This window comes from Brachypodium distachyon, chromosome 4 (assembly GCF_000005505.3).
Source record: "Brachypodium distachyon strain Bd21 chromosome 4, Brachypodium_distachyon_v3.0, whole genome shotgun sequence".
Lineage (NCBI taxonomy): Eukaryota > Viridiplantae > Streptophyta > Magnoliopsida > Poales > Poaceae > Brachypodium > Brachypodium distachyon.
Window position 1 is genome coordinate 3,337,996 of NC_016134.3, and position 25,978 is coordinate 3,363,973.

The 25,978-nt window shown below is 45.6% G+C and overlaps 4 protein-coding genes and 2 long non-coding RNA genes across 12 annotated transcripts; 3 read left to right on the plus strand and 3 right to left on the minus strand.

The window, feature by feature from the left end:
• Nucleotides 1-555: 555 nt before the first annotated feature.
• Nucleotides 556-8,880, plus strand: LOC112272515. 7 transcript variants are annotated; one of them, XR_002966468.1, is made up of 10 exons: nucleotides 556-938; nucleotides 1,628-2,348; nucleotides 2,426-2,526; nucleotides 5,540-5,890; nucleotides 6,011-6,152; nucleotides 6,249-6,535; nucleotides 6,983-7,242; nucleotides 7,315-7,514; nucleotides 7,611-8,266; nucleotides 8,484-8,878. It is a non-coding gene; the product is annotated as an uncharacterized LOC112272515 (long non-coding RNA). The 7 variants fall into 7 exon arrangements; XR_002966466.1 differs by having other exon boundaries at nucleotides 558-938; nucleotides 6,983-7,064; nucleotides 7,151-7,242; nucleotides 7,611-8,878; XR_002966471.1 differs by having other exon boundaries at nucleotides 557-938; nucleotides 5,814-5,890; nucleotides 7,611-8,880.
• Nucleotides 3,085-8,261, minus strand: LOC100841691 (putative leucine-rich repeat receptor-like protein kinase At2g19210). The gene is made up of 13 exons (XM_014902247.2): nucleotides 8,127-8,261; nucleotides 7,605-8,035; nucleotides 7,300-7,493; nucleotides 6,259-6,758; nucleotides 5,992-6,130; nucleotides 5,794-5,865; nucleotides 5,538-5,609; nucleotides 5,381-5,461; nucleotides 5,004-5,170; nucleotides 4,690-4,925; nucleotides 4,492-4,618; nucleotides 4,144-4,212; nucleotides 3,085-3,948 (listed from the first exon to the last, which is right to left on the minus strand). Exons 1-13 carry the CDS (start codon nucleotides 8,245-8,247, stop codon nucleotides 3,263-3,265), a joined length of 2,895 nt encoding a protein of 964 aa, XP_014757733.1. The 5' UTR covers nucleotides 8,248-8,261; the 3' UTR covers nucleotides 3,085-3,262.
• A 1,288-nt stretch (nucleotides 8,881-10,168) lies between the features above and the next one.
• On the minus strand, nucleotides 10,169-17,149 carry LOC100841995 (probable LRR receptor-like serine/threonine-protein kinase At1g05700). The gene is made up of 14 exons (XM_014902772.2): nucleotides 16,549-17,149; nucleotides 15,925-16,438; nucleotides 14,936-15,333; nucleotides 14,576-14,766; nucleotides 13,598-14,088; nucleotides 13,253-13,391; nucleotides 13,042-13,113; nucleotides 12,637-12,708; nucleotides 12,477-12,557; nucleotides 12,195-12,364; nucleotides 11,877-12,115; nucleotides 11,642-11,792; nucleotides 11,441-11,515; nucleotides 10,169-11,321 (listed from the first exon to the last, which is right to left on the minus strand). The coding sequence occupies exons 2-14, from the start codon at nucleotides 16,013-16,015 to the stop codon at nucleotides 10,573-10,575; spliced, it is 2,919 nt and encodes a 972-aa protein (XP_014758258.1). The 5' UTR covers nucleotides 16,016-16,438; nucleotides 16,549-17,149; the 3' UTR covers nucleotides 10,169-10,572.
• Nucleotides 17,150-17,288: 139 nt separating this feature from the next.
• LOC100835896 (60S ribosomal protein L8) lies at nucleotides 17,289-19,088 on the plus strand. The gene is made up of 2 exons (XM_010238837.3): nucleotides 17,289-17,816; nucleotides 18,558-19,088. Exons 1-2 carry the CDS (start codon nucleotides 17,377-17,379, stop codon nucleotides 18,901-18,903), a joined length of 786 nt encoding a protein of 261 aa, XP_010237139.1. The 5' UTR covers nucleotides 17,289-17,376; the 3' UTR covers nucleotides 18,904-19,088.
• A 161-nt stretch (nucleotides 19,089-19,249) lies between these two features.
• LOC100842295 (putative leucine-rich repeat receptor-like protein kinase At2g19210) lies at nucleotides 19,250-24,488 on the plus strand. The gene is made up of 13 exons (XM_003579229.4): nucleotides 19,250-19,607; nucleotides 19,698-20,110; nucleotides 20,204-20,397; nucleotides 20,507-21,021; nucleotides 21,170-21,308; nucleotides 21,417-21,488; nucleotides 21,681-21,752; nucleotides 21,824-21,904; nucleotides 22,200-22,366; nucleotides 22,441-22,676; nucleotides 22,748-22,874; nucleotides 23,317-23,385; nucleotides 23,568-24,488. Exons 1-13 carry the CDS (start codon nucleotides 19,502-19,504, stop codon nucleotides 24,185-24,187), a joined length of 2,811 nt encoding a protein of 936 aa, XP_003579277.1. The 5' UTR covers nucleotides 19,250-19,501; the 3' UTR covers nucleotides 24,188-24,488.
• LOC112272535 lies at nucleotides 21,008-25,141 on the minus strand. Its single transcript, XR_002966552.1, has 2 exons — nucleotides 24,940-25,141; nucleotides 21,008-21,289 (listed from the first exon to the last, which is right to left on the minus strand). It is a non-coding gene; the product is annotated as an uncharacterized LOC112272535 (long non-coding RNA).
• Between the last annotated feature and the right edge of the window lie 837 nt (nucleotides 25,142-25,978).

The window sequence follows — 25,978 nt, forward strand, 5'->3', positions numbered from 1 at the left end:
GACTCACCGGCGATGTCGATGGTGGCGGATGAGATGGGGAGGCCGACACCGCGGGCGGCAAGAGAAGCACCGGCGACGAGTTCCGTTTTTAGGGAGGCATCGGCGACGAGCTTTTTTTTCTCTCTCAAGAGAGAGATTTTTTTTTTTTTAGAACAGAGAAAGAGACGATGAGCTGAACCCGGGTCCTGGGCGACCGGACCGTATATTTAGTGTGGGCAGAAATCTTCCATCTATATGTTTATAGATGGCCGAGAGAGCATTTTGATACAATTTTGACCGGATCGTATATTTAGTGTAGGCAGAAATCTTCCATCTACATACACATTTCGGCCCATTGTCATTTCACCACAACTAAAACAAAAAAAAATCAATTTCACCTAAAAAGTACGCGTCCGCCCGGTTATGCTTTGAACTTCCGTTTAGTCTTATTTGAACCTTAAAATTCTTTAAACCGGAACACCTATTTAGTCTAGCTAGGATCTTGAAATTTAAAATCCTATAATCATCTGTTTTTGTGCTAACATGGCAGATTTAAGACGGTTTTAGAGCTAACCGGAAATGTTCGGAGCGCGGCCACCATGCATCTCTTTGCCCCCTTGCTGCCCAAGCTAAGCTTAGTATGCTTTGTGAGCTCCGCTGTGTGGAGGGGAGCCTCATCACTAGAGGATTCCATCGACACCACACAGGCTTTCTATCTCAGCTCTAGCCTCGCATGGTCGTGCTCGATCTCCTCAACCGCGAAGCCCCGTCCCTTCTCACCTGCCTCCCTACTCCTTAGGTTTCACACCATCTTGTTGATATGTCGAGAATTCCCTAAGCACCTAGAGCAACAAAGTGGTCATGCATTGCGTGCCCTTCGATGCTTCACCGTCAATTGTCACCGATGAAGCCGTCGGTGCAATCCTCCTTCGTTGATTTTGACTGCCAGGAGTGTTCAGGTGAGCTCCTTGTCTGTTTTTCCCTTGCTTCCTCACCACATGTATGTAGTACCTTTGCGCCTGGAGCCATCGCCAACTGTCTTGGACCACCACTGACCAATCTCAAGCGACCATGGGGCTAGCTTCACGTCGCTAACGAGATGTGCGGATAAGACGGGGAAGTTTTCTCAAGACCCGATTTCGAGCATGGCTTGTCATAGCACGAACCCCGAGCCTACCGATGTTCCATGTGCTCTCCTGGTGTTTGAACTCGCCATGCCATCAGGTCAAAAGGAGTGAATGGATTTTAATCAACTCTAAATCCGCCTGAGATATGACACGTCACCACTAAAAACACTAAAGAAAGTGATTTATCTGGTTGTAGAGATTTTAGGGTTCAAAACGGACTAGGCACCGTTTGGTTTCAAGGAATTTCATAGGAAAAGCATAGGAATTCATTTCCTATAAGAATCAGTCCTTCGTAGCCGTTTGGAACGCAGGAAACAGGCATAGGAAATGTGCAGGAAAGTTTCCTTCAACGACACTTCCATGAGTAAAACACAGGAAAGAAAAAAAATCCACTCCAACTTCTTGTTTCTCCATCTTTGCGTACGACCGAGGCACATCAAGCGTCATCATTGCAATTAGCACTCCGCACTGCAAAATCAAGTACCTAATCGGCCTCTCATTTTTGTTTTTTGTTTTTTTAGGGAGCCTCTCATTTTTGTGCTGCATTATCTGGAGATAAGTAAAATGATGTGGACAAGAAGATGGTGTTACTTAAATCTCTCACATATGAATCCTTATAGGTTTGTATGTAAAATTATTATTTTGAGAAACTTGTGAAAAAAAAACATGTCAACATGGTTTTGGAAAAAATTATGTGTGAAATTCTGCATTAAAACATTTGATGTGCTTATCTACTAAAAACCACGTTATCTACCCTTTCATGAATTCATGTGTTTTGTTGTTTCCTGCATTCCAAACGGCTTATTACAAAAGTTTCCTCTGTTTTTTTCACTTGGATTACTTTCCTATTCTTCTGATTTTTCCTATTTCTATGTTTTATGTTCCTGTGTTTCAAACGGGCCTAAATGTAACGAAAGTTGAGGGAAGTAACCGATTGGACATAGTTTTTTGGCTGAGAATTAAACTTCGGACTAAACTTCTTGCAAACAAAAAGTGTAGCAAAATACCCTATCAAAATACTCTCTCGGATTTTGTAAAAAAAAAACTCTCTCGGATAATCGGATGGGCCTTTCCTTCCCAATATCTGCTCGCCGCCGGTGTCCCCCAAAAAGAAGAACTCGTCGCCGTTGTCGGCCTCCCCATCCCGTCGCGGCATCGCCTACCCCCGGTGGCTGCGAGCTACCAGATCCATTGAACGCCACCACTATCGCCAGTGAGCCCCCGAATGGCCGCAGCGTAACTGTAAGATTCCTCCCGCTTAGTGACTATACTAGACATCTTGTATGCTGATCTAATCTCCTTGGGGCGGGCGCTTTCAGAATCCCCGAAAATGTGTGTTATTTGATGATCTCTGTAGTCCTGCCCGCCTCGAGAAGGTGGCGATTTAATCAATTACGCGGAAGAGCTAATGCTTCGTCAGGTTCGATTTTGCATTGTGACTAGTCCGTGTCTGAAATATTATCATCTGTCCTACGTAGAGATTGGGCATTCTATATTTCTATGGGATGTCTATGTAGTTGCCGTGCTATGTAGTTTACAGATGAACTGGGAAACCGTGTTCAGTAGGAAATAAAAAGGAATTTCACACCCTAAAATGAGCTATAGAAGAAGCTGATTCATTAAACTGTGGTTCACATCAGTTAAGGAATTCTCTGTGTTTAACACTGTTTACAGTACTATTGATATATTACCAATTTCGTTTATAAGGATCGTTATAACTTACTGCAACTTGGAATACCTGATAAGATACCAATATATTCCTTCTCGTCGCTGGCTCGGTAACATTATAACAAGAAGGGTAATACAAAGATCTTACTCACATCAAACTTCCCGATCTGAAAAGTGAAAACCATGTCAAGCTGGAACAGAGGTTGCTGATTCTTGATTTCCATTCTTTTGCAGTCTGTGCTGAACTTTTCCCCCCGGTTTAGAGGTTATTGATAGAGACGTTGATGAGTTGTTAAGATGTCTAGCTCCATTCGTAAAATGCACCCTCCATTTCTCACACACACTCACAGCCTTCATGTATGTAGTCTATTGAGCATGGAGATTTGTTTCTTGTTTAATAACACTCAAATAAGAAACCATACAATTTTCTGATACACCACCTACTTATATACAAGATTACAGTTCAATAAAAAATTAATGGTTGGTCTTCATCTTGGTATGGGACCTATGCGAGTCGCGGATGCATCGCCAACCTGTCCCAGCTCAAGCACGCTTTGCTGTCTCAGATCACTTCCTTGAGCATCACTATGCAAGTCAGCACTGGTTGCGCTGAGATTGTTTGCACCACTGGTGACTGAGCTGTAACTGCCCATTCCGCGAGACAACTCCAGTTCCAAGCATTCCTTGAGCTCAGCCACAATGTCTGTCATCGTTGGTCGCTCCCGTGATGGTTGTTCCTTGCACTGCAGTGCCAGCTCTGTAACCTTCCAGACTGAGTTGACATCATACTCCCTCCCCATCTTAGAGTCAGCAATGCTCTCGATGTTACCCTCCGAGAGCTTCTGGCGCACCCACTGCGCGATGTGGATGCTCTCTGTGTGAGTGACCGCGACTGCAGGCGGCTGGCCAGTTATGAGCTCCAGTAATACAACTCCGAAGCTGTACACGTCACTCTTCTCACTTAGCCGGGATGTGTTGTAATATTCAGGGTCAAGGTACCCCAGGGTACCTGCCGGTTGGGTAGTGATGTGGGTCATGAACTCATCGGCAAACACCTTCGAGAGACCAAAGTCACATATCTTTGCCTCTAGGTTAGCAGATAGGAGGATGTTCTTTGTCTTCACATCCCTATGGATCAGTGGTGGTTGGCAGGACTTATGTAGATACTCCAATCCTGTATCCAGGTACCAGGTTAAGGATTATGTAAAATTTTAAAACTAGCCAAACTTGGTCAGAGGTATATGAGGTTTTACCAGGTTTAATTGATATAAGTATCGAGTCAGTACATCATGTGTGTAGTAGTCCTATATATCATGATTTACTCTCTTGGTGCTATATGAAAATTTGAGATGTGTACAATCATACAAACCTTTGGCAGAGTCGAGAGCAATCTTGAGACGTTGATGCCAGCTGAGGGGCGTCGCAACAGAGGCCTCTCCTGTGACAGGCGTATCACAAATCATGCCAGAAAAAGCTTAGAATAGGAAGTGGGTGGCAAAAAATGTGTGCGGTATAGGTGTAGTTTTGCCACAATTTGTATCAGGTAAAAGGTGTTTGTTTTTTTGGAAAACTCGGCTGCCAAAAATCTGTTAATTCGTGTAACTGAAGATGTTGAAATGATGGATACTAAAAATTAGTAAGGACTGATATACTATGTTGAACTAATGAGGTGCCTAAAGCCTACAAGCGAGTTTTTTTCAGCAACAGACTAACTTGCCTCGTAGGCGGTCCTCTAGGTCTCCTCCATGCATGTATTCGTAGACAAGGGCCAGATGTTTCTTATCCTTGCAGTAACCAATCATGGAAACCAGGTTTTTATGATGAACTCGACTCAAGTGTTGAGCCTGCACTGAAACTTGCAATAAGAACATTTGTTTTAAGCAAACAACTAATATATTTCAAGTTAACAGACTACCTCAGCTAGAAACTCTGTATTCCCTTGAGAAGATGTTTTTGAACGGATCTTGACAGCAACTGTACTTTCATTCTCTAAATAACCTAGATACACGGCACCAAATCCTCCTCGCCCTATTTCTTCTCTGAAGTTACCTGTAATGAGCTTCAGTTCCTTGTAACTGAACTGTCTGTTCTCAAATAAGTTTGACCTCTCCCGGGGGCTATTAAGCCTTGTGTTGTGTGCCGTCCATGTATCTGGAATCAACCCAACTGGTATTATATAAATGATATGTAGTTATTATGGATTTGGTGGTTTCCTTGATGAAATGTTACCTTGTTTATTTCTTCTTTTGTGAAGGATAAGAATTGCTGCCACAAACAGTAGAGTTGCTACAGCTATTGGTACAGCTATTGCAATGACGAGTGTTCTGTACTTTCCTTTGTCCTCTGAATCACATGTAGAAGCACCATTGTCACAGATATTTGCGTTGTTACCAATCCTAGCATTAGAGCAACGATGTCTGAATTATATACATTTGGAAGTTGGAACAAGAAAATGGGGTAACTGTACTTGTTTAAGGCATTAGTGAAGTAGCAGTTGTTATTCTTTTTTAATTCATTGACCATGGGATCCTTTAGGAAAGATCTTACAACTGTGGGCTCATACATTTTTTGTGGCAAAAAGAGTATAAATGGATAGCTATGCAAACCTTAATAGAAGAGATCTATTTTGATGCTTTTGTAGTAGAGCGGCAGGAACTGGTCCACTCAGTTTGTTGCTTGACAAATCACTGTGGAAACCAGTACGTTTTTAATATACGGATGCAATATATTGTAAAGTGAATTGAAGTGAACAACTATACTTACAGGAATGTGAGTGATGGCATTTGCGCTAGAAAAACAGGTATTGAACCTGACAAGCTGTTATTGGACAGGTCCCTGAAATTGAAATTCTTATTATTGTATGAGTAAATTTTAAGTTTTATGTTAGTTTTCGACTTTCTGTAAGCGAAATTATCTGCGAAATATGTTGTGAGAAACTGAAGGGGTTCTGCAACTTATAGGCTTATAGCTTAGAAGTAGAATATGTTGTGTGATGAATATGATGATATTTGGCACTTACAAGTGTTGTAGAGATTTTAGATCACCAAACGAAGGATCAACTGCACCGGTCAACACACTAGAGGACAGATTTCTGTAGCAAATCCCATAGTAGATTAGTAAGTAGACATGGAACAAAGCTTTATTTTTAATCTTTCAGTGCAGCCAGTTCTTCTGCACTCTGAACATTACTTCTGATGCTTGCAAATCTATAACTTACATAGCTTTTATCTGTGCAGATCCAGATGAAGAATAACTGCAATTCAAGCCATCCCAGGCAAATGCTTTCGGTGCACAAGGGTCACCCATCCAGTTCTTCTTCAGCGCATAAGCGGTGCGAATTGCCATCATGGCCTCAGCTGCCATATGAAAAAAGACAAGGTATTTCAGAAGTCTTGCTTTGACTATCCAAACAACTAATTCAAAAATTGGACATGCAAATGTTAACCCGAACTAAGATCATTGCTAATGGAGCAGTGTTGGGTACCATCTCCATTATTCGTCCCAAGCTCAGCCGTCTGCCGCACCGAGTATATCTCGAACGCGTTCAGGATGGGTGGGAGTGTGGCGTCCGGTGTGGCGACAAGTGAGACGGTGTGCTGGCCTGACCCCTGCACCACCACCCTTTCCACAACTTCTGCAGAAAGGTATTTTGGGCTGTAGCTCCGGCTTCCATCCCACGAGGCGCCGTCGACAAGGACGTCGAACCGCCTTAGCGCGCCGCTTGGCAGCCTCTGCAGCTCCGCGAAGTAGAGCAGCAGAAGGTAAGCTGTGCTATTGTTGTCATTGTTCAGTGAGGGGTCCGGGCTCCATGAGAAGTCGAGCTGGGTGCCGTTCACCGGAGTGGCAGCGCTCTGCAGTACCACGGACGGCTCGTCGAAGCTGCTGGAGTTTTTTATGTCCACGGTAGTTGCTGTTGTTATGTTGGTCCATGCAGTGACATCGCCGTAGCTCTGCCAGAGGCGGTCGTGCGAATCAAATGGATACCTTTTGTTTGCAAGAAACAAAACCCAGTGTGAGAAATTCGCACCAGATGTGTCTGATGAATCGACAATTTGTTACTAGTATATTGGTCAGCGAAAATGATTCTGGATAGACCAAAAGATGTTGCATTTGGTTCAGCATTATAAAAGGATGCCATGTTAGTTAGCAGTGGACTCCAGCAATTTAAATCTAGCAGCAATTCATAGTGATAATCCTTTTTATGACAGGTCACGGTGGTCAATGCCAGCCGTCAGTTAGATCGCATTTCACGGAGAGATACATGTTAGTGTCTATTGGAACTTGAGACAGGTGATAATATTTAAACCATGTGCTTGATGTTCCTAAAACAATGATAATAGTTAAACCATGTTCGAGATTGATGATCACTCTTCCAGTGTGGTGTCTGCAATTGATAATACGAGCTCTTTACATAAATAAGTGCAGCATGAGCCAAGTGTTACAATCAAGTCAAGGATAGAAAACTCAGGTCGATCTGGTGTTGTTTGGAACACAGTTAATTTCATTGTGGTTTCTTATGACTCACCTGAAAACTCTATAGGAACTGGCCGGCCGCCAGAAGTGGTAGCGGTTCAAAGCAAACCTCGCCGTCGGCCGGCGAAAGTTGAGCAGGAGCAACGACTGGTTCGCGGTGGCCTCCGGGTACATGGCCGCCCTGAGCGGCCTCAGGTCAAGCCCGGAGATGAACGGCGTCCCCAACCCAATGTCCACCAGACAAACCTGAAAATCAAATACAGTCAGGTAAAAAAAAACGTTCCATATATACCAACCAGTTCATCCAAAAGCTTCGCCGGAAACGAATAATGTTCCGTGTCGATGCATATAATTTACCTGCAGGAACTCGGCGGGCGACACGGTGACGGCCTCGAGGATGTAGGTGTCGTCGGCGGCGGTGACGTTCACGGCGGCCCAGCGGTGGACGCCGAGGTAGAGGTCGAAGGCCGGGAGCCTGCTGAGCTGATCGTAGTTGCCGTAGTAGAAGCTGCACCTGACCAGGTACTTGGCTCCTTGCGTTAGCCCCCGGAGCGTGTAGCAGCTCCTCCGGTTGTTGCCGCCACCGGAGCCGCCGGAGGGGGCGAAGAAGTAGCGGACGTTGAGGTACCGCGGCGCCAGGCCCCGATCGCTGTACGGCGGGCTGATGCCGGCGTTGGCCCCGGCCCCAGCGTCCACGAAGCCGGCGTCCGAGACGTACCTCAGGCCGTTGGTGGACTCGTCCGGGTAGCTCGTGCCCTCCGCGGTCCCGCAGTCGATGCTGATGAACCCTGCCAAAGCCGGCCAAAGCAGCTCGTTAACTGAGCAAGATGCATGCTTTCTTGGTAGAAATTATCAAGGACATGTTCGATCAGTACGTACCGAGAGTGTCGGGCTGGCCATGGACGACGCGAAGCTCGGAAGACAAGAAGTAGAACGTCAGGACGAAGATGAGGAGCAGCTGCCGACGATGGCTTCCCGTCGTTGCCATTGCGGACGCCATGGCTAGCTGCGACACGCTGGTACGTTTTGCTCTCCTGGCCGGCTGACGGCTGTTAAGTGTGTAGAGATTACTAGCTCAGGTCAAAGCATTTGGTGTACGTTACAGCTGGCTTACTGCCGGCCGGCCGGCCGGCGAGGTTGGTGGTGTCGGAAACTCGGGATTAATGTTGGTGTCGTGTACTCGTGTGTAGTGGCGCGTTTTTTTATGTATAGATAGATACATTCGTATTTGCGCAGGTCAACGACGTGCGGTGCAAGTGTTTTGAGTAGTCTGCGGAGATAACGCCCGGGAATTTCGAGGGGTCGCATCACAAGTCAGAAGTCAGCAGTCAAGCGAGAAGAGTACCTGCGGTTTAAGAATTCGGAGAGCTGCGTACGTACATGTACCTTACTGCCTGCGTGCACGTACGACAAACAGGTACAGCTCGCGATGTGCTCCGGAAGTCTGGAGGTAGAAGTTGTTTGTAAAAGTACAGGATATGGTTTTTTAAGTACACATGCAAAAAAAAAGATGGTGCGATATGATCTACTGCATGCGTGTGGAGAGTTTGTAGTATCTTCAAAACAAGAAAAATTGACATCGATTAATTCATCATTTATTGGTAATTTATACATGGTATGTTATGCACAAAGAGTATTATTATTTTAATACTTGTTAGAAAAATATTGTTTTTTGCCCCTTACTATTGCTATAGGCGACGTTTATTGTTTTTAGTCCATCAATTGGGACTGAGTGCTAAAACGGTCTACATTTGGTCGTTTGTCCTATTGAAAACGGTTTAACGATTGATGGCATGGTATTGTGGTGGCACTTTTGTTCATGTGGCAGACCGTCAGAAAAACAAATCATGCAAAAAGATAAAAGCAAAAATATGTTTTCTTAACTCAATCAATTTGAAGAAAAATAGGCAAAAATAGCTTCAAATTTAGAGAAAAAACATGAAAAAATAGTTCCAAAGAGTTTGTGGAAACATACGACGAAGATAAAGAAAAAATAGGAAAAGTGAAGTGGGGGAGGAAATTTAGTACTACCTCCGATCCAAAATAAGTCTAGTTGAAAGCTGCAACACTTATTTTGAATCGGAGGGAGTAATAATCTATAAATGTTAGTAATAATCGGAGGGAGAAATAGCCAACTGAACTTTTGAATTTTGCCGAATTCACTGATTATGCAACACATTTATGAATATTAAACTTTTGTGTCGACTGGCTTGCCACATATGTGATATCATCAAAAATCGCTTTTATTTGAGCAAAGGGGCAAATGTAGAAGGTTTTGACACTTGAGGGACCAAGAATTTATCGTACTTAATTTCATGGACCAAAACTAATTGGCAATAGTCGAGAGACTAAAAACACTTTCTTTGTCTTCACCTTGTACTTTTTGTTCCCATCGATTTATCATGTCCTATCTGAAATTTACTTTCTCTTTTCTTTTTGATCGGGTACTCTCTCTTTTCAATTTAAGTAACATACGAACATGGAGTTCAAATTCTTGGGAATAGTCACATGACCCCCTAGCCACTTAAACGAACTTTTGCACATAACCTGTTATCATTGAGTTTAAATGGTTGGGGTTTTCCACCTTTAATATGAACCCTGCACTTTTGATTCAATGGTTTACGATGTCAGTTTGGAAATTCGCACCGAGCGCGAGTTTTCACTAGAGATAACCCAACACGCATGGTGTTTAATGTGGTGCTTAGAAAAAGTAAACTGTTTTTTGCTTAAGCACCGGTGCCTATTTGTTTAGGACTCTTGGCACCTCTAGCAAAGAAATAAACACTAACACTGGTGCTAAGGATAAACCAGTTTAATTTTATAGGCATCACCTTCAGCACCTTGCATCATGTTGCTCTCTAGTCGGTGCATGTGACAGTTACTTTGATCTAAGACCAAGTGATCAGAACATCTGTGGGAGCTAAAAGAAGGAAAATAAACTTAGAAGTCACCATCTTTTCCTGTTCATTTGGCTCCTAAAGAATTTGTTACTTTCTACTCTAACAGTTCAAACTTTCAACTATGTTCACCAAGCTTTCACCTTAGGCACAACAAGCTCTCAACCTTAACACTAACAACACTGCTTTTTAGGCGTCCTCAGAAAACAGAAGAACGCTGACAACTTTCAAGCCATAAATTTAGCATCGACTGGGCTAGAATCACACATTTCCAAACGTCCAGACTTCCTTCTTCTGAAAATAATGAAAAAAAAATCCTTCGAGCTGCAACGCCGGTGACACTGCTGGGAAGGTGTTTAGTGACACTGCTGCGATGGCGAAGGAGGGAATCACACAATTTCAGCGACGCGAGAGAAACGGAGTTGGTCTCATCTTGGTGCAGGACCAACGTGAGTTGCGGGCGAACCGTCGTGCAAGAGCTTCTCCGCACCGACCACACTCATATCGTTAGTGTCACCGGCGCTGGAGCCAGTTCCCCGCTGCCACCGGCGATCATCGCCCGCCATGCTCACACTGCTCACCACGGTAGTGCCTCTGCTACTACAGGCGGCCGAGCTGTGGTACCCACTGCTGCTGCTGCTGCTCGTAGCTACACGGTAGGCCTCCAGCTGCAGGCACTCCCTGAGCTCGGCCACAACGTCAGACATCGCGGGCCGCTCCCGTGACGGCAGGTCCTTGCACCGCAGCGCCAGCTCCGCCACCTTCCAGGCCGAGTTGATGTCGTAGGACTCACCCATCCTCGGATCGGCGACGTTCTCGACTCCGCACCCTTCGGCGAGCCTCTGGCGCGTCCACTGAGCGACGTGGATGCTCTCGGTCGCTGAGATAGGGACAGCCGCAGGCAGGCCGGTCAAGAGTTCCAGGAGCACCACGCCGAAACTGTACACGTCGCTCTTCTCACTGAGCCGGGACGTGTTGTAATACTCCGGATCAAGGTACCCCAGGGTGCCCGCTGGCTGGGTGGTCACATGGGTGACGAACTCGCCGCCGGTGAGCGCCTTCGTCAGGCCAAAGTCAGCGATCTTCGCCTGAAGATCTGCGGTCAGGAGGATGTTCCTGGTCTTCACGTCCCTGTGGATCAGTGGAGGTTGGCATGACTTGTGCAGATACTCCAATCCTGCAGACATAAAATTGAGCAATTAATCAACTAGATAGTGATGGGCTAATTAAAAACGGTCAAACGGAAGCAGCAAGAACTAAAAGTTAGATGCCAATGGTGAACTGGTGATACCAAACCTTGTGCAGAATCCAGAGCGATCTTGAGGCGTTGATGCCAAGTAAGAGGAGCAACAGCAAAGGCCTCGCTTGTGACTAAAATTCAAGGTAGTAGTTGCTTAATTAAGTTTCTAAATCAAATTCCATTTGTGACAACTGTATTAAAACAATTAGTTTGAGAATAGTTTAAATTTAATAAAAGAGAGATTTTACGGTGTCAACCTGAGCTAGTGCTACTTGATACACCTCTTAGACGGTCTTCAAGGTCACCTCCATGCATGAATTCATACACGAGGCCAAGGTGCTTCTTGTCTTTGCAATAGCCAATCAATGAGACCAGGTTCCTGTGATGAACTCTCCCCAGGTGTTGAGCCTGCAAAGTGCAGTACAGGCTGGGTTTGTAGCTTTCAACCAAGTAAAATGCAGGGTACCAACTTCAATGGAAGGTACAGCTTACTTCAGCTGTGAATTCCTTGTCACCATGCGAAGTTTTCTGCATGCATATCTTGACAGCAACAGGAGTAGTTCCATCCTCCAGGTGGCCGAGGAAGACGGTTCCAAATCCTCCTCGTCCTATTTCTTCTCTGAAATTTTCTGTCATAAGCTTCAGCTCCTTATATGTGAACTTCCTGTTCACAAATAAAGTCGACTGTTCTCGGGGGCTGTTTGGCCTTGAGTTGTACACCATCCGCGAAGCTGGCAAAATATCACATTGTGTGACGCAATAAACAGGGTTCAGTTTAATGCAGATTGATGGTGTCAACCATGGCCATACCTTGTTTGTTTCTCATTCGGTGAAGGATAATAAAAGCTGCAATGAACATTAGAGTTGCTGTTGCTATTGGAATAACTGTCGCGATGACTATTATTGTAGTTTTGTTGCTGCTCTTGTTCTGCTTACAAGTAGAAGCACCACTTTCACATAGATTATCATTGTTGCCAAACCTAGCACCAAAGCAGTATAATAACTAAATTTGTTAAATGTGGAGAATTGTATAGTCATCGTACAAGTTTAAGCAAATTAACAAGTGGAATCAGTAAGTTGGCTTAATGCAACCTTAATGATAAGGATCCATTTTCTGACTTTTGTAGCAAAACTGCAGGGACCAGTCCGCTAAGCTTGTTGCTTGACAGGTCCCTGGAAGATACAGACTAAACAACGTCATGAATGATTGTATAGAGTATGTTCACGATGCCATATGAACACGGGCACTTACAGGAGTTTGAGCGATCTCATTTGTGCTAGAAAGTCAGGTATTGGACCGGAGAGATTGTTATTAGAAAGGTTCCTGAAATTGCACTTCATGCTTATGAATGTAATCAAAAGCTACAATAAGAAGGAAAAAATATATAAATTTAAAACTATAAATTGATTTCTGATATGCAGAGTTGACTTGAGACAATTATAATATTCTGGGTTCGGGCCCAATGGTGAAGAGAGAAGACTGGAAGGGAAAGGTCACCACCTGGGTTCGAACCATGGCACGGCTGGTTGGGAAACAACCTATCTCTATTACTTTTACAACAACTACGATATGTACATGCAAATGTGTATCTGTCACCAAGGGGGCCTAATTTCTTCTGTTTAGCACAAAAACTGTATGATGGTCTGGACAACTTACAAGTGCTGAAGGGATACTAAATCACCAAAAGATGCATCGATTGCACCAGTCAATCCGCTGGATGACAAGTTCCTGTAGCAAATCCAGCAATCTCATAAAGGTGTATCTTTATTTTTAGTACTTATTACTGTGCGAGTATGCATCAATGTTAGGGTTTTCTTTTCTTCTCAAAATTAACTGGGTTCAAGCTATCCCATTCCCAGGAACTTACAAAGCTGTTATCCATGCGGGGCCAGAGGAAAAATAACTGCAGTTCAAGCCATCCCAGGAAAATGTTTTAGGAGCACAAGGATCACCCATCCAGTTTCTCTTTACACCAAACTTCACCTGAATTTTCATCATGGCCTTCGCTGATCAAACGCACATACCAAAAATATGTTATGTCAATCTCTCAAACTTACTATATGGGGATCTCTTAAAGAACCATCAGACACAAGGACTGATGAAATGAGTCATTAAACTATCTTGCAATCAAACTGAAGGCACATTTCCTACCAAACAGAGCAAATTAAGCAAGGATAAAAAATGTGAAATTTTGGACAATATAACGAGTTACCATCTCCAATATTTGTTGTGAATCCCGTCAACTGCTGCACAGAGTATATCTCAAACGCATTCAGGATTGGTGGGAGAGTGGCATTCGGTGTGGCAACAAGTGAGACACTATGTTGACCTGACCCATGAACTGTCCAAGATGCAGCCTCTGCAGACAAGTACTTTGGCGTGTAATGCTGGCTGCCGTTCCAGGCATCATTATCAACAAGGATATCAAACTGCCTCAGTACATTGCTTGGTAGTTGCTGCAACTCCGCAAAATAGAGTAACAGGAGGTAAGTCATGTTGCTATCATTGACGGATGGATCTGAACTCCATGAAAAGTCGATCTGAGAGCCGTTTAACGGAGTAGCAGCGCTTTGCATTATCAGTGACGGCACGTCGAAGTTGGAAATTTTGGAGGTTTGGACAGTCTGGGATATTGTCACATTGGTCCAGCTAGGAGCATTATCATACCTTTGCCAAATGCGGTCATAGGAATCATAGGGGTACCTGTTGTTCAAAAGGAATGATTAATCAAATTTAAAAATTAAAAGTGACGACATTTCGATAAAATCATACAAGGATAGGTAGAAGATCAGATAAAGATGTATTGGTATTGAACAGCAATGTAATTTATATTTATGAGATAGACTAACAAAAGAAACAATTCACAATGAGATGAAAAATTAAGGCAGAGCATATCCTACTAGAATCATTCATTACTCCGCTTCAGATAAGAGAAACTGAAAGAGTACACATCATGCAACCAAATTGCATAAAAAAGAGAGATGAAATATTCCAGTGGTTGCAATGTTAGTTTAATTTAATTAGTTAGCTTATCCACAGCATCATGTAAAATGCTACCCTCACAATAAACTTAGGACAAGTTGACCTGATCTACTTTAATCGTTGGCGCGCCTTAATTGTTACCTGAACATTATTATGTGCATAATAAGATAAACTCCATCAATCCAAGCTAGCAAGCTAACTGGCTCACCTGTATATGGGAGCAACAGAACCCCAGAACTGGTATCGGTTGAAGCCAAAGTTGGCGACTGATGGCCGGAAGAAGTTGAGGAGAGCCAGCGACTGGTTAGCAGTGGCTTCCGGGTACAGGTTAGTCTTCAGGGGCCTCAAATCAATCCCAGAGATGAATGGTGTACCCAATCCTGTGTTCACCAGGCACACCTATGCATTTGAAGTCAAAATAACAGGACTGGGCTAATTGTCTTAGTTTTCATATGATCAAGGCAAATCATATCTCATAGAGCAGCAATGCATGGTTGTATAGAAGACTAAAATTAGAGCGTAGTTGCTTGAATATGAGAAAGGGGTTTGTGAGGAGTCGTGTAACAACCTGAATGTAATCTGCTGGTGCCACCGCCACCATTTCGAGCACATATGCTCTACCGGCATAGGTGATGTTCACAGTGGTCCAGTAATTGACACCGAGGTAGAGGTCAAAGACAGGGAGCATGTTCAGCCCGTCATAGTTGCCGTAGTAGAAGGTAGCTCGAACAAGGTACTTGCCTGCCGGAACAAGCGACCGGAGAGTGTAGCAGTTGCGTGTGCCATCAGGGAAACACCGCACGGTGATATAGCGGTCAGCCATGTCCCGCTTGTTGTACGGTGGGTTGACCTTGCTGTTTAGCCCCGTGTCAATGAACCCAAAGTCAGAGACATATAGTAGCCCGGATGATGATTGGTCGCTGTAGGAAGTGTTCTCTGGGATGCCGCAGTCGATGCTTATGAAGCCTGCCGAGAACATCATTTTTTTCTTCAGAAATCAGCAAGCATGAAACAGCCAAGATTTTAAGAATTTGCACACATCTTCTTTCCGTAGGAGCATGGAATGAATCAATAGTCAACTTTACTAGTCATTAGGAAGAAAGATAACTGAAGAACAGGAGAAGTAGTGTACAGAAATTACAAATTACATATAGCTTATGAAGCCTGTCAAGAACACCTTTTTTTTTAAGAAACCACACGCATGAAACAGCACGCATTTTAGCAATTTGAGTATGCACACATCTTGTTTCCCATATGAGCATATAATGAATCAACATTCAACTTTACTAAATGTTCGGTAAAGTTCAGAGAGGTAACTGAGCAGCAGGAGAATAAACATACAGAAATTAACTAGAGCTTATGAAGCCTGTCAAGAACATTGTATTTTTTTTCAGAAATCAACAAGCATGAAACAGCAAACATTTTAAGAATTCAAGCATGCATGCATATTCTTTCCCATAATATGATGGAATGAATCAACATTCAACTTTACTAGCTATTCAGTAAAGATAAGAACTGAAGAACAGGAGAAGTAGCGTATAGAATTTAGGAAATTACCTAGAGAATCGAGCTGCCCATGGATGGGAACTGTCAGTTGCCATGCAATTGTCACAAGAATCAAGAACTGAACTGGAATTGCTAATGCCATTTTGCTCCCACGATCCTCTTTAACTTGTTATCGCTGGTTGGGGAGATACCAAGAACTGAATTCCCTTAATGTCGCTGAGTTCTAGTAGCAATATATAGCAGTATAGTACATAGCAGCATACATCCAGTAGTACGCATCATGATAGGTAGTTGCTTAGGAGGTGACTGGAATTTCTAATGCCAGCAGGCATCAAGTTCCTATTCCAAAGTCAACTCGTACTAATCCAAACCTAGGAAATATATACTTATGGTTTGGCAGTTTGCCCACATCATTGTTCACCACCCCGAATGGAGGTGCAACCTATGATATTATTAAACGACTTTGTCCACTCAACATCTGCATGAAAATCCATACCCGGTTTGACGTCCGGGCTATGACACAGAATAAATCTGACGTTTGGCAAGAAAATATTGCCTCTGTAGTCTGTACCACTTGACACGAAACATTTTGTCAAAATTTCCCCTAGCTTGTTCAACGAGACTACGACTATAGCCTAAGGGGACGAAAAAACGGCAATTCTGTTTGGCCCGTACCTATCGTCTTCAACACCTCTGCCTCCAACATTGGTCGACCTCCTCCTCATCCTGTAGCATTCGCGCTCAATCTTCACGGTGCGGTTGGAGGAAGCACGTGCTCGAAAGGGGCATCAATGCTGGATCCTCCTGTGAGAGTGAAGTGTCGACAGGCCACTCATACCCATTTGGTCCAAATCGAAACAATCCCAAACAATTGATCTCTCTCCGAAAGCCGGAGGGCTCGTCCGAAAGCCTCAGCCGTCCCGTCCAACGCCGATGCGCCCTCCAGTTCGCTCGGGGCCTCCGGCGCTGCTCCGCCGCGGTCGGCTCGCGCAACACCACAACGATCTTCATGGACTTCTCCTCCTCCCTGGCTCCCCGCTTTCGGAACCGCCTGCGCGCAAAGCCACAACGGTGTCCGAGCTCCCCGCCGCCGACCGCCGGGTCAGTACGAGACAGCGAGCCAGAAGCCCAGAAGAGATGGTAGTACTACACGAGAACTTGGCCTACACCAGCCTATACTAGCCCATTTCCTAGTCTCACTCTCTGAACTGACAAACCGGCCCATATAAGCCCAGTCCATTCACCCCTCAGTCTCTCACGCGGTCACACCTCGGCCAACCACAGGACGGCACCAACCTGGGAGGCCCATTGCTTCCGAAACAAATCCAACGGCCCAAACCCACCCCTATCCCCCATCTCGGCCGTCCGCGCTAGGGTAATCGATCGCGAAACCTGCCCCATCCTATATAAAGCTCTGCCTTCTCCCTCCTCCAACCCTAGCCGCACCCAGCTCCCCATCCCCCTCACCGCCGCCACTGCGCCGCTGCCGCCACCGCCGCCGAGATGGGTCGCGTGATCCGCGCGCAGCGTAAGGGTGCGGGCTCCGTGTTCAAGTCGCACACCCACCACCGCAAGGGCCCGGCGCGCTTCCGTTCGCTCGACTTCGGCGAGCGCAACGGGTACCTCAAGGGCGTCGTCACCGACGTCATCCACGACCCGGGGCGTGGCGCGCCGCTCGCCAAGGTGACCTTCCGCCACCCCTTCAGGTACAAGCACCAGAAGGAGCTCTTCGTCGCCGCGGAGGGCATGTACACCGGCCAGTTCGTCTACTGCGGACGCCGCGCCACGCTCTCCGTCGGCAACGTCCTCCCGCTCCGCTCCGTGCCCGAGGGAGGCGTCATCTGCAACGTCGAGCACCATGTCGGCGACCGCGGCGTCTTCGCCAGGGCCTCCGGGGACTACGCCATCGTCATCAGCCACAACCCTGACAACGGCACCTCAAGGTACTTTCAGCCATCATCTACCCTTCTGTCTATTCTATTCAACGCGCATGCGCCAGATAGTGGTGGATTGTAATAGTTTATGAGGTGTATGAATATGGTTAGATCTGGCGTGCTTTTAACCCTTCTTAGATTTTCTATGACGTGATTCGTGGTAGGAAATGATGATCTCCCTCTAGGGACTGTATGTAATGAGATATGTATTGTCTCTTCACACTGCTTCTGGCATGCCTGCCTTAGATACTGTAATTATTGAATATTGAATTGCCTATGTATGCTTGCTCCAGACATTTTTGTAATCTAGCAGAGTTGAATGTTGTTTAAAGTTTATAAAGACATCATATTGGAAACATGATGTTTCTTCTAGTCTTGATTATGTAATATGTAATAGTCAATTGATGTTTTCATGTTTTGCATTTTGGTTACATCTTAGTTATGCAAGAAATTGACGTAGAGATTGATGTTTGTAAACCATGATCCTGGAACCATGTGATCCTGTCTCTAATTAAGATCACCAGTTGTTGTATGATCCTGTTTTTAATGAAATCAGTAGTGTCTGTGAATTCCATGAAGTAGTCAGTTTATTAGAATAATTTGATTGTACATGCTACATCACTAGGATGTCATTTTGTCTTCCTGGTGAGTCCTTTCCTCTGATGCTTTTGATGATTTCTTTAGTAGTACATATATATTTCAGACTGAGTCTTCTGTAGAGGTGAATTCACCCATGTTCTATTTATGCAGGATCAAGCTCCCCTCTGGTGCCAAGAAGATTGTCCCAAGCAGCTGCCGTGCCATGATTGGTCAGGTTGCTGGTGGAGGCAGGACTGAGAAGCCAATGCTCAAGGCTGGTAATGCCTACCACAAGTACCGCGTGAAGAGGAACTGCTGGCCTAAGGTGCGTGGTGTGGCCATGAACCCTGTGGAGCATCCCCACGGAGGAGGTAACCACCAGCATATTGGTCATGCCTCCACTGTCCGCCGTGATGCACCCCCTGGCCAGAAGGTTGGTCTCATTGCTGCCAGGAGGACTGGTCGTCTCAGAGGCCAGGCTGCTGCCTCTGCTGCCAAGGCTGACAAGGCCACTTAGAGTTATCGTCGCTGTTTATCTATATTTGCTCCCGTGCTCGCCTCTAGATTACCCCTCAAGGACATGTATTCCATTATGGATGTGGTTTTTGCTCGGTACTTTGGTAACCTGGACATGTTTGTTATCAGTTTTCGCAGTTGTGGTCTGGATTCTTCATTCCACATAAAGAAGATTATGCTTGGATATTTTGTGTTGTCATTCTATCAGGCTCTGTTGCTCGGTCAAATCTGTTGGATGTCTAACTTGCTAGTTCTGTGGTCTGGATTCTTCATTCGCATGAAGATTCTTCATCACATAAAGAAGACTATGCTTGGATTTGTTGATGCGTGTATGAATGTTTTTAAATCCCGTCGTAGTTTTCAGAATCTCAACGGCAGGAACGTTGAGGATTAAATAGAGACTTTGTTCACGATTCAGTGTTCATCGGATTAAAACTCTGGCTACCTCATACCGTTGACGATGCCAACAGCCTCGCCAGCCGGCCGTCACAGGGAGTTGACTTGTAAATCCTTAGCCGGCTCATTCTTAGAAAAGACAGAACATAAGCAAACTGACAATCAACAAGCTGAAAGACGAGCACTCGCGCAAAGGCAGAGGCATGTCGGCAGCAACGGCAACAGCCCGCCGTCGGTATCGGTCGCCGGTGCTCCTCCTCCTTTGCTTCTTCGCGTCTGCTCCCATCCATGGCCAGCCCGACGTCCTAGGTACCCCGAACGTGTCCTGGCCTCAAACTTCCCTCCGCAACGTACCACCGACGAGTCCTCGTGCATTGACCCGCTTAATTTCGCGCACAGGTTTCATCAGCATCGACTGCGGGATCGCCGAGGGCTCGAGCTACACCGACGGCTCCACCCGTGGCCTCAAGTACGTCTCCGACGCCGGCTTCGTCGACGCCGGCGCGGGCGCCAACGCCGGCGTCAGGCCGCCCTACAGCCAACAAGCCCAGCCGGCGCGGTACCTCAACGTCCGCTACTTCCCCGGCCCTGCCGCCGGCGCCCGGAGCTGCTACACGCTCCGCGAGCTCTCGCCTGGAGCCAAGTACCTGGTCAGGTGCGGCTTCTACTACGGCAACTACGACAAGCTCCGCACGCTCCCGGCCTTCGACCTCTACCTCGGGGTCGACCGCTGGGCCACCGTCAACGTCACCACCCCCGACGAGAGGTACATCCTCGAGGCCGTCGTCGTGTCGCCGGCCAGCTTCTTGCAGGTGCATGCTCTCAAGTTTTCGCTTCGATGCAGACACCTGGGCTTCTCCTTTAAATCTCAAGTTTTTGGATCAAACTACTGTCGAGTTTTACAGGTGTGCTTGGTGAACATAGGGCTGGGCACGCCTTTCATCTCCTGGCTTGATCTGAGGCCTCTCGGGGCGGCCATGTACCCGGAGGCCACCCTGAAGCAGTCGCTGCTCCTGCTCAACCTTCGCAGGCCGGGAGCCAAATACGCCTTGAACCGCTACCATTTCTGGAGGCCGGCCACTTCCTATGGAGTATTCAGGTCACCATCACTCTTTAATAACGCCCTCTTTGAACGTCAAAACTCTCAGAAAAGCCATCAGTACGTACGTCGATCATACACACATCTTCTAATTCTCTCACACCAACAGGTACCCGTCTGATCCCTACGACCGCGTCTGGCAGAGCTACGGCGACGTCGCAGCATGGACAAACATAACAACGACGGCCGCCGTCAACGTCTCCAACGCCAGCAGCTTCGACGAGCCGTCGGTGGTGTTGCAGAGCGCCGCCACTCCGGTGAACGCCACGCGGCTCGACTTCTCATGGACCTTGGACTCCTCCCTGTCGCCGAACAACGGCAACAGCAGCAGCACGGCTTACGTCCTGCTCATGTACTTCGCTGAGCTGCAGCAGCTGCCAAGCGCCGCGCTGAGGCAGTTCAGCATCCTCATCAACGGTGCCTCGTGGAACAGCAGCCGGCGGAGCTACGCCCCGAAATACCTTTCTGCAGAGATTGTGAAGATGGTGCTTGTGCAGGGGTCAGGCGATCGCGCTGTCGTTTCTCTTGTCGCCACGCCTGAAGCGACGCTCCCGCCCATCTTGAACGCGCTCGAGATATACTCGGTGCGGCAGATGACTCAACTTAAGACGGACAATGTAGACGGTATCTAACACTGTAATCTCTCTGTTACATTGTCAACAATCTTAACTAGCTCGGGTTAACATTTACAAGTCCAGTTTTGAACTATTAGGTTGGATTGCATGCAGAGCAGAACTTCAGGAATCCATCTTTTTTTCTTTCTGTATGACAGCTGAGGCCATGATGACGATCCGTACGACGTATGCGCTGAAGAAGAACTGGATTGGTGATCCTTGTGCACCTAAAGATTTTGCCTGGCATGGCCTGAACTGTAGTTATCCATCATCTGGCTCTGCACAGATAAAAGCTTTGTAAGTTCTAGAATTGCAAGCATTGTAGTTAATGCATGCTTGCGCTGAAAGATCGAAAAGCAAGCTTTATCATGCCTTGGTATTAATCTACTATGGGATTTGCTACAGAAATTTGGCATCTAATGTGTTGACCGGTGCAATTGATCCTTCTTTTGGTCATCTAAAATCTCTACAACACTTGTAAGTGCCAAATACCATCATCACACCATTAAGAACCCCATCAGTTTCTCGAAATCATACATAACCTTGCTTTAATATTTAGCACCTAATTTCGCTAACAGGAATTTGAAGCAGCATACAATTTAAATTTTACTCATACATATCTGTTTTCTCATAGCTATTAGAATATTTCCATAAGAATTTTAATTCCAGGGACTTGTCCACTAATACCCTGTCGGGCCCAATACCAGATTTTCTAGCGCAAATGCCATCACTCACATTCCTGTAAGTATACTTATTCACTTCACTTGGAAATCTATTGCATCGGTATATTGAAAATGTACTGGTTTTCACAGCGATTTATCAAACAACAAACTCAGTGGATCAGTTCCTGCAGCTCTACTACAAAAGCATCAAAATGGATCTCTTATACTAAGGTTTGCATGGCTTAACAGTTTATATTATGAGGGTGTTTTTTGAACTTCCAGATAAGTTCAGGGGGGGGGGGGGGTAAAGTGGACTTAATTCTATATTTTACACCAAAATGTATGAGCCCACAGTTCCCTAAATCCAGGTTCCTTTTATAAGGACTGCAAAATCTTTCCTCAAGGACCGTGTAGTCAAGGAATTAAATAAGAACAATTACAACTAACTGACTTCAAAAAAGTACAGCTACTGCATTTTATTGCTCTAAATGTATTTAATTCAGATATTTTGTTGCTCTAATTATAGAATCGGTAACAACACAAATATCTGTGACAATGGTGCTTCGACATGTGATCCAGACAAAAAGGAAAAGAACAGAACACTCGTCACTGCAATATCCGTAACAATTCCTGTAGCAACTCTACTGTTTGTGGCAACAATTCTTATCCTTCGCAGAAGGAGAAATAAACAAGGTAACATTTCATCAAGGAAAGCACTGAATCTTAAGTAACTGAAGATCATTCATAAAAGACAGGTTTGATTCCAGACACATGGATGGCAAACAACGGTAGGCTTAGCGGCCCTCGGGAGAGGTACAACTTATTTGAGAACGGACAATTCAGCTACAAGGAACTGAAGCTCATCACAGCTAACTTCAGAGAAGAAATAGGGCGAGGAGGATTTGGTGCCGTGTTTCTAGGTCATTTGGAGAACGAACGTACAGTTGCCGTGAAGATCTGTTCAAAAACATCATCTGAAGGGGATAAAGAGTTTCTAGCTGAGGTAGGCTGTTCACCTGAAATGCACCGTTTGTTTGCTTAAAACAAATGTTCTTATTCCAAATTGCAGTGCAGGCTCAACACTTGGGTCGAGTTCATCATAGGAATCTGGTTTCCTTGATTGGTTATTGCAAGGACAAGAAACATCTGGGCCTTGTATATGAATATATGCATGGAGGAGACTTGGAGGACTGCTTAAGAGGTAATGTCGTCTCTCCCAATTAAAAAAAACTCAGCTGTGGGCTTTAGGCACATCATTAGTTCAACAAAGTTTTTGACTCTTTACTAAAAATTGTGTGCATTGTTTCAACTACTCTAAGCACAATTGTCTAAGGGGAAAAAATACATCATTCTACGTAAAGACACACTTCCCAGAGGATGCAATAATTTTGAACAAACCAAAATTTGGTGTGTAATACTATCAATTGTTATCTGATCTATTTTCTTTTCGCAACTGTGAGTGCTGCAATCATGTGTCCGCTCCAGTATTAAGAAATTGCTGGAGAAGGCAACCAATTTCTTCGAAAAGAACGCTTTTAACATGACATAAACTGTGGCCAAACTACACCAATATATCACATGCTTTTCTTTGTCAGACTCTTACTGTTATGCATGGACCTTTTTATGCCCATATTTTCTCGCAGGAGAGGCTTCTGTTGCTACACCCCTCAGTTGGCATCGACGTCTCAAGATTGCTATCGACTCTGCCCATGGTTTGTTGAAAAATCACCTCTGAAACTTTGATTGTAGTAGTAAGAGAATGCATCACCATTTACAGGACTAGTTCTGAGTTTACTTGTACCACTTAAACCACATACCTCTGACAAATATGGCTAACTTTACGTAATTCTTAACCTATCATTATCTACTCACTAGCTACTGGTCATGGATACAGGATTGGAGTATCTACATAAGTCCTGCCAACCTCCACTGATCCATAGGGATGTCAAGACGAAGAACATCCTGCTATCTGCTGACCTAGAGGCGAAGTTATCCGACTTCGGCCTGACGACGGTGTTTGCCGACGAGTTCATGACCCACATCACCACCAAACCAGCAGGGACCCTGGGATATCTTGACCCTGAATACTATAATACAGCCCGGCTGAGTGAGAAGAGTGACGTGTACAGCTTCGGAGTAGTACTACTTGAGCTCATTACAGGTCAACCCCCAGCGCTCGCTATCAGTGACACCGAGAGCATCCATATAGCAGAGTGGGTGCGCCAGAAGCTCTCGGAGTCGGAGGGGAACATCGAGAGCATTGCTGACATGAAGATGGGGACAGAGTACGACATCGACTCAGTCTGCAAGGTTACAGAGCTGGCACTGCAGTGCAAGGAGCGACCATCACGAGAACGACCCACAATGACAGAGGTTGTGGTTGAGCTTAAGGAGTGCTTGGAGCTGGAGGTGTCTCGTGGAATGGGCAACTACAGCTCAGTCGCTAGCAGCGCAAACAGTCTCAGTGAAATGAGCGCTGAGTTGCGTAGTGATGCCCAAGGAAGTCATCTATGAAGGCTGTAAGCACTGGCTTCGTGTGAGAAAATGGGGGTGCGTTTTCCAAATGGAGCGAGACATATTAGCATATTGCAACTTATCAACAACTCATGCAATAATCGTTTAAACTGAGGGAAAAAGTTGAGCACAGACGTTAAAACAAAGGAAATCAAGAATCCACAACCTCTGCTCTATCTTGATGTGGTTTCCAGATGTCTAAAAAAGTTCTATGTGAGTAGTTTCTCTTTATTACACTTACTGTTACCGAGAGGCAGTGACGAAAATAAATACTACGGTGTGATACTTCAAGTTGAACAAATCCATGTTATAACAAGGATCCTTCTAAATGAATCTGGCATAGCATTGCGAACAGTGGTAAACAGAGAGGATTCCTTATCTGAAGTTACTCGCATTTTTTTATTAATCAGAAGCTTGTTATATGTCTCTTTCTGTAGAGCAGTTTAGAGTCTGAAATTCATTTTCATTTCCTTATCATTATCGATGCGGTTTCTCAGTTCATCCTTAACGACATACTCCCTTCACTACATGGACAGCTAGAACGCACTCAAATCTCTACAACAGAAATAGTATTTCTGACACAAACTTTGCTCAGTAGTACAATGCAAAATTGAACCTAAACAAATATCGGTTAGTCAGCTTAATCGTCAAGATCTGACCTGCTTCAAGGCCGAAGCACCGGCATTTTTTGCGAGGGGGAGGAACCCTGATGGTTAGCGCACGTCTTTAATTTGTAGCAGAGCAGGACTCACCGGCCATGGCGATGGTGACGGCAGTTGATGGATCCGGTTGAACCACGCGCCCGTGGTCTTGTTGGGGTAGGCGACGGGAGGGGGAGGCGGACGCCCCGGGCGGCAACGGGGAGAAGCACCGGCGAGCGGCTGAGCGGCTGAGCGTGGGCAGGAGGAACAAGCGTTCAGAGATGGGCCGAGAAAACTGCCCGGTCGAGAGAGCATGTTGCTACATTCTCGGCCGGCCCGCCGTATCTTTGCTCGGCCCAAAATCTTCCGTCTTATCTGCACCTTCGGGCCCACTAGTTTTCCACGCGTTTAGCAGCTGGGCCCTGGTCTCGGGCTCTCGAGGTCAAACAAGCCGCCATAGCAGTGGAAAAAAAAAGCAGTGGACCAGGGTCCGAGGACCAACAAATGCAATCCAGCTCGGTCGGTTGCTTCCGCTCGTCCATATGGCCTGGTTGTCTTCGCAGCTCATCTGAGTTCACACCCCGATCTAAGCTTGTGGGCGCAGCATTCGGCATTGGATTAGGAGTCCCACCGGCTAACGATACATCGTGTTAATGTTTTTTTAACTAGAGCATGGATGATAAGGGGTCCTTTGGAACAAAGGATTCCTGCTCCTCCGTCCAACAAAGGATGTTTTAACATTGTCCAAATTTGAATGCATCTATACACTAAGGTAGTGTTTGGTTCCAGAGTGACGTGGAATGGAATGGAACGGAACGGTTTGGTTGAAGGGATGGAATGGCTGTGGATTTTGTTTGGTTGAGAAGATGGAACGGAGTGGAATCGTCGGTCGTTCTCGCTTCACGTTTTTCTTCACTGTCCGCTTCTTCCTCCTCTGGAGTATGGAGCATGTGTCGCTGCTCAAGAAATCAAGAAAATCGACTCCGTTCAAGACTTCATGCTCCACTAACGAGATCACAACTCCTCAATTTTCCAATTTCGTGTTTCATTTCGACTGTAATTCGGCTATTGTCCGAGAGCCTTCTGCATCTCAGCCGGACCGTGAGGTGAACGGGCACTTTTGGAGGACAGCACGAGGAGGTCCCCCACG

What these genes read in the sequence shown, in the direction of transcription:
- LOC100841691 (XM_014902247.2), bottom strand. Translation starts at nt 8,247, where the DNA reads ATGGCGTCCGCAATGGCAACGACGGGAAGCCATCGTCGGCAGCTGCTC. An exon ending in AGTTCCTATAGAGTTTTCAG is followed by an intron (nt 6,759 to 7,299) that starts GTGAGTCATAAG and finishes TGCAAACAAAAG; the next exon opens with GTATCCATTTGATTCGCACG. An exon ending in ATACAGAGTTTCTAGCTGAG is followed by an intron (nt 4,619 to 4,689) that starts GTAGTCTGTTAA and finishes GTTTCAGTGCAG; the next exon opens with GCTCAACACTTGAGTCGAGT.
- LOC100841995 (XM_014902772.2), bottom strand. Translation starts at nt 16,015, where the DNA reads ATGGCATTAGCAATTCCAGTTCAGTTCTTGATTCTTGTGACAATTGCA. An exon ending in CACAACAAATATTGGAGATG is followed by an intron (nt 13,392 to 13,597) that starts GTAACTCGTTAT and finishes GCGTTTGATCAG; the next exon opens with CGAAGGCCATGATGAAAATT. An exon ending in CCGAATGAGAAACAAACAAG is followed by an intron (nt 12,116 to 12,194) that starts GTATGGCCATGG and finishes ATATTTTGCCAG; the next exon opens with CTTCGCGGATGGTGTACAAC.
- LOC100835896 (XM_010238837.3), top strand. Translation starts at nt 17,377, where the DNA reads ATGGGTCGCGTGATCCGCGCGCAGCGTAAGGGTGCGGGCTCCGTGTTC. An exon ending in CCTGACAACGGCACCTCAAG is followed by an intron (nt 17,817 to 18,557) that starts GTACTTTCAGCC and finishes CTATTTATGCAG; the next exon opens with GATCAAGCTCCCCTCTGGTG.
- LOC100842295 (XM_003579229.4), top strand. Translation starts at nt 19,502, where the DNA reads ATGTCGGCAGCAACGGCAACAGCCCGCCGTCGGTATCGGTCGCCGGTG. An exon ending in ATGCCATCACTCACATTCCT is followed by an intron (nt 21,753 to 21,823) that starts GTAAGTATACTT and finishes TGGTTTTCACAG; the next exon opens with CGATTTATCAAACAACAAAC. An exon ending in ATAAAGAGTTTCTAGCTGAG is followed by an intron (nt 22,677 to 22,747) that starts GTAGGCTGTTCA and finishes ATTGCAGTGCAG; the next exon opens with GCTCAACACTTGGGTCGAGT.